This window comes from Trichoplax adhaerens, genomic scaffold (genome assembly GCF_000150275.1).
Source record: "Trichoplax adhaerens TRIADscaffold_1939 genomic scaffold, whole genome shotgun sequence".
Taxonomy (NCBI): domain Eukaryota; kingdom Metazoa; phylum Placozoa; class Uniplacotomia; order Trichoplacea; family Trichoplacidae; genus Trichoplax; species Trichoplax adhaerens.
The window spans coordinates 1-2,161 of NW_002061670.1; the positions used below are offsets into that span (position 1 = coordinate 1).

Genomic DNA, 2,161 nt, shown 5'->3' on the forward strand with positions numbered 1-2,161 from the left:
ATTCATATTTTAATCCTATAAGCATCAATACAAATATCTTGAGTTGCTGAGAAAAATGCAAGAAAAAACCCACATATAGCAAACCATAACATATTAGTTTGAGGATTTATCTTACCAAATAATATAATTAAAGTTATTAAAAAAACTTGAGATACCAATATCCATGATTTTCTATGACCAAGCTGTCTACTTAGAAATGGAATTTTTAAGTAATCAATCAATGGTGACCAAAGAAATTTGAAAGAATATGGGGTTGTAACTAACCCTAGCACTCCTATTGTTTTAAAATCTATGCTATAGTCAAATAACAATGCTTTAAGAATTGAACCTGTAATAACTAATGGTAAACCACTGCTTATACCTAAAATAAAAACAATAATAAGATTTTTTATTAAATTAAATTTTTTAATCACAGAAATTTTAACAAACACATATTTTTTTCAATGTATCATAAAATAAAGCTTAATACAAAATACTCAAATTATTCTAAAAGAAAATTTGGTAGTGAAATTAATACAATTATTATTCACTATACAGAATTAGGATTTAAAGATTCATATAATATATTAACTAAATCTGACAAAGTTAGTAGCCATTTCTTAATTAGTGAAAAAGGAGATATACACCAGTTAGTACCTTTAGAATTTAAAGCTTGGCATGCAGGAGAAAGTTTTTGGAGTGGGAAAAATGATATTAATCAATATTCTATCGGCATTGAAATTGTTAATAAAGGTATGAAACTTAAATTTTTAAATAATAAGGTTCAAGTATTAAATATAAATACTTTTTCTAATAATATATACTTTGCTCTTGCAAAATTAATTTGTGAATTAAAAAAAATGTATCCTAAAATCCAAGATAAAAATATAATTGGCCATAGTGATATAACAGCTAAAAATTTAAGAAAAATTGATCCTGGCATTGCATTTGATTGGAAATTTTTAAATATACTTGGCCATGGTATATATCATGAAATAGAAAAAAGAGATAATAATAAAATTATTTTTAAGTTAGGTGATAAAGGACAAAATATTGAACTATTACAAAAAAAATTAAAAAAGCTTGGGTATGAGATAAACTACAATGGCTTATTTGATAAGCACCTTGCTAATGTTATATTTGCATTTAACTTACATTATTTACAACATTTAAATATTACCAATAGCCAAATAAATTATGGAATATGGGATATAAATTCTGAAAAAGTATTAGAAAAAATAACCCAATATATCACTTAATCTTAGGAACAACGATATAGTCAATGCGAGCAAAAGTAGTGAGTGTGGTAATCCAGCTCTAGAGATTTGTCATTGCGAATAAATCTTTGATTTATGTGGCAATCCAGTAATATTTTAACAAACGTAAAATTAGCAACAATTCTGGATCACCACGCCCCTTACAGCTGGACTTTTGACAAAACTCTAACCTATGCCAAAAATGGCATTTTTAAAAAAGAAGTGATTTAGAAAAATTATGCTACTTTTGTGTGTATTTTTTCATATATTTGGTCAGCTTTTTCTAAAATTTTCTTTCTAAAATTCTCCTTAGATTCTTGCTGTGTATTTATTGAGGTTTTTGAAATAATAGGCATCTTTCCAAAACTCGACTTTATTTCTACTTGCACTTTTGTGGGGTCTCTAGACTTGCGCATGATAGGTTGATTTTTCTTTGATGTAAAACTTTTTCTTATACTTCTCTCATCTGGTATGCCTCTTTTTTTAATTTCACCTGTATATACTTGATCAAAAACATCACTAATAGCTGCAGCTCTAAATATATTAGATGGTGATTTGGAGTTTATTCTTTTTTTATTTTCCCAAGCTTTAACATTAATTTCATTTAGCAAATCAGAACTTTTACATAATACGTGATAAGCTATTGCTGTCATCAACATAAAATCTTCATCTTTTTTTGAATCAGATGATTGCATTTTATCCATCAACAGTTTTGATTTGGAAAATTTAAAATAATGCTCAATATCAAATCTATCAGAATATTCTTTAAAGGCGTCCAAAGTTGTTATTTTATCTCGAACTTTACCTGCAACTCCAATCCATAAATCTCTATCATATTTTTTCTCTCCATTTTCCTTAAGACTTCAACCCTAATAAATTTATTGGTATTTCTGACATCGTACAATCCTTATTCCCTCGGCATATAT

At 26.8% G+C, this 2,161-nt stretch overlaps 2 protein-coding genes across 2 annotated transcripts; one reads left to right on the forward strand and one right to left on the reverse strand.

Moving 5' to 3' along the window:
• Positions 1–2: 2 nt before the first annotated feature.
• On the reverse strand, positions 3–389 carry TRIADDRAFT_34912 (uncharacterized protein; the record flags this gene model as incomplete). The annotated part of the gene is made up of 1 exon (XM_002118860.1): positions 3–389. A coding segment is annotated over one exon (387 nt), but the record flags the coding sequence as incomplete, so codon positions are not given.
• A 148-nt stretch (positions 390–537) lies between these two features.
• On the forward strand, positions 538–1,238 carry TRIADDRAFT_62885 (uncharacterized protein; the record flags this gene model as incomplete). The annotated part of the gene is made up of 1 exon (XM_002118859.1): positions 538–1,238. A coding segment is annotated over one exon (699 nt), but the record flags the coding sequence as incomplete, so codon positions are not given.
• Positions 1,239–2,161: the final 923 nt, after the last annotated feature.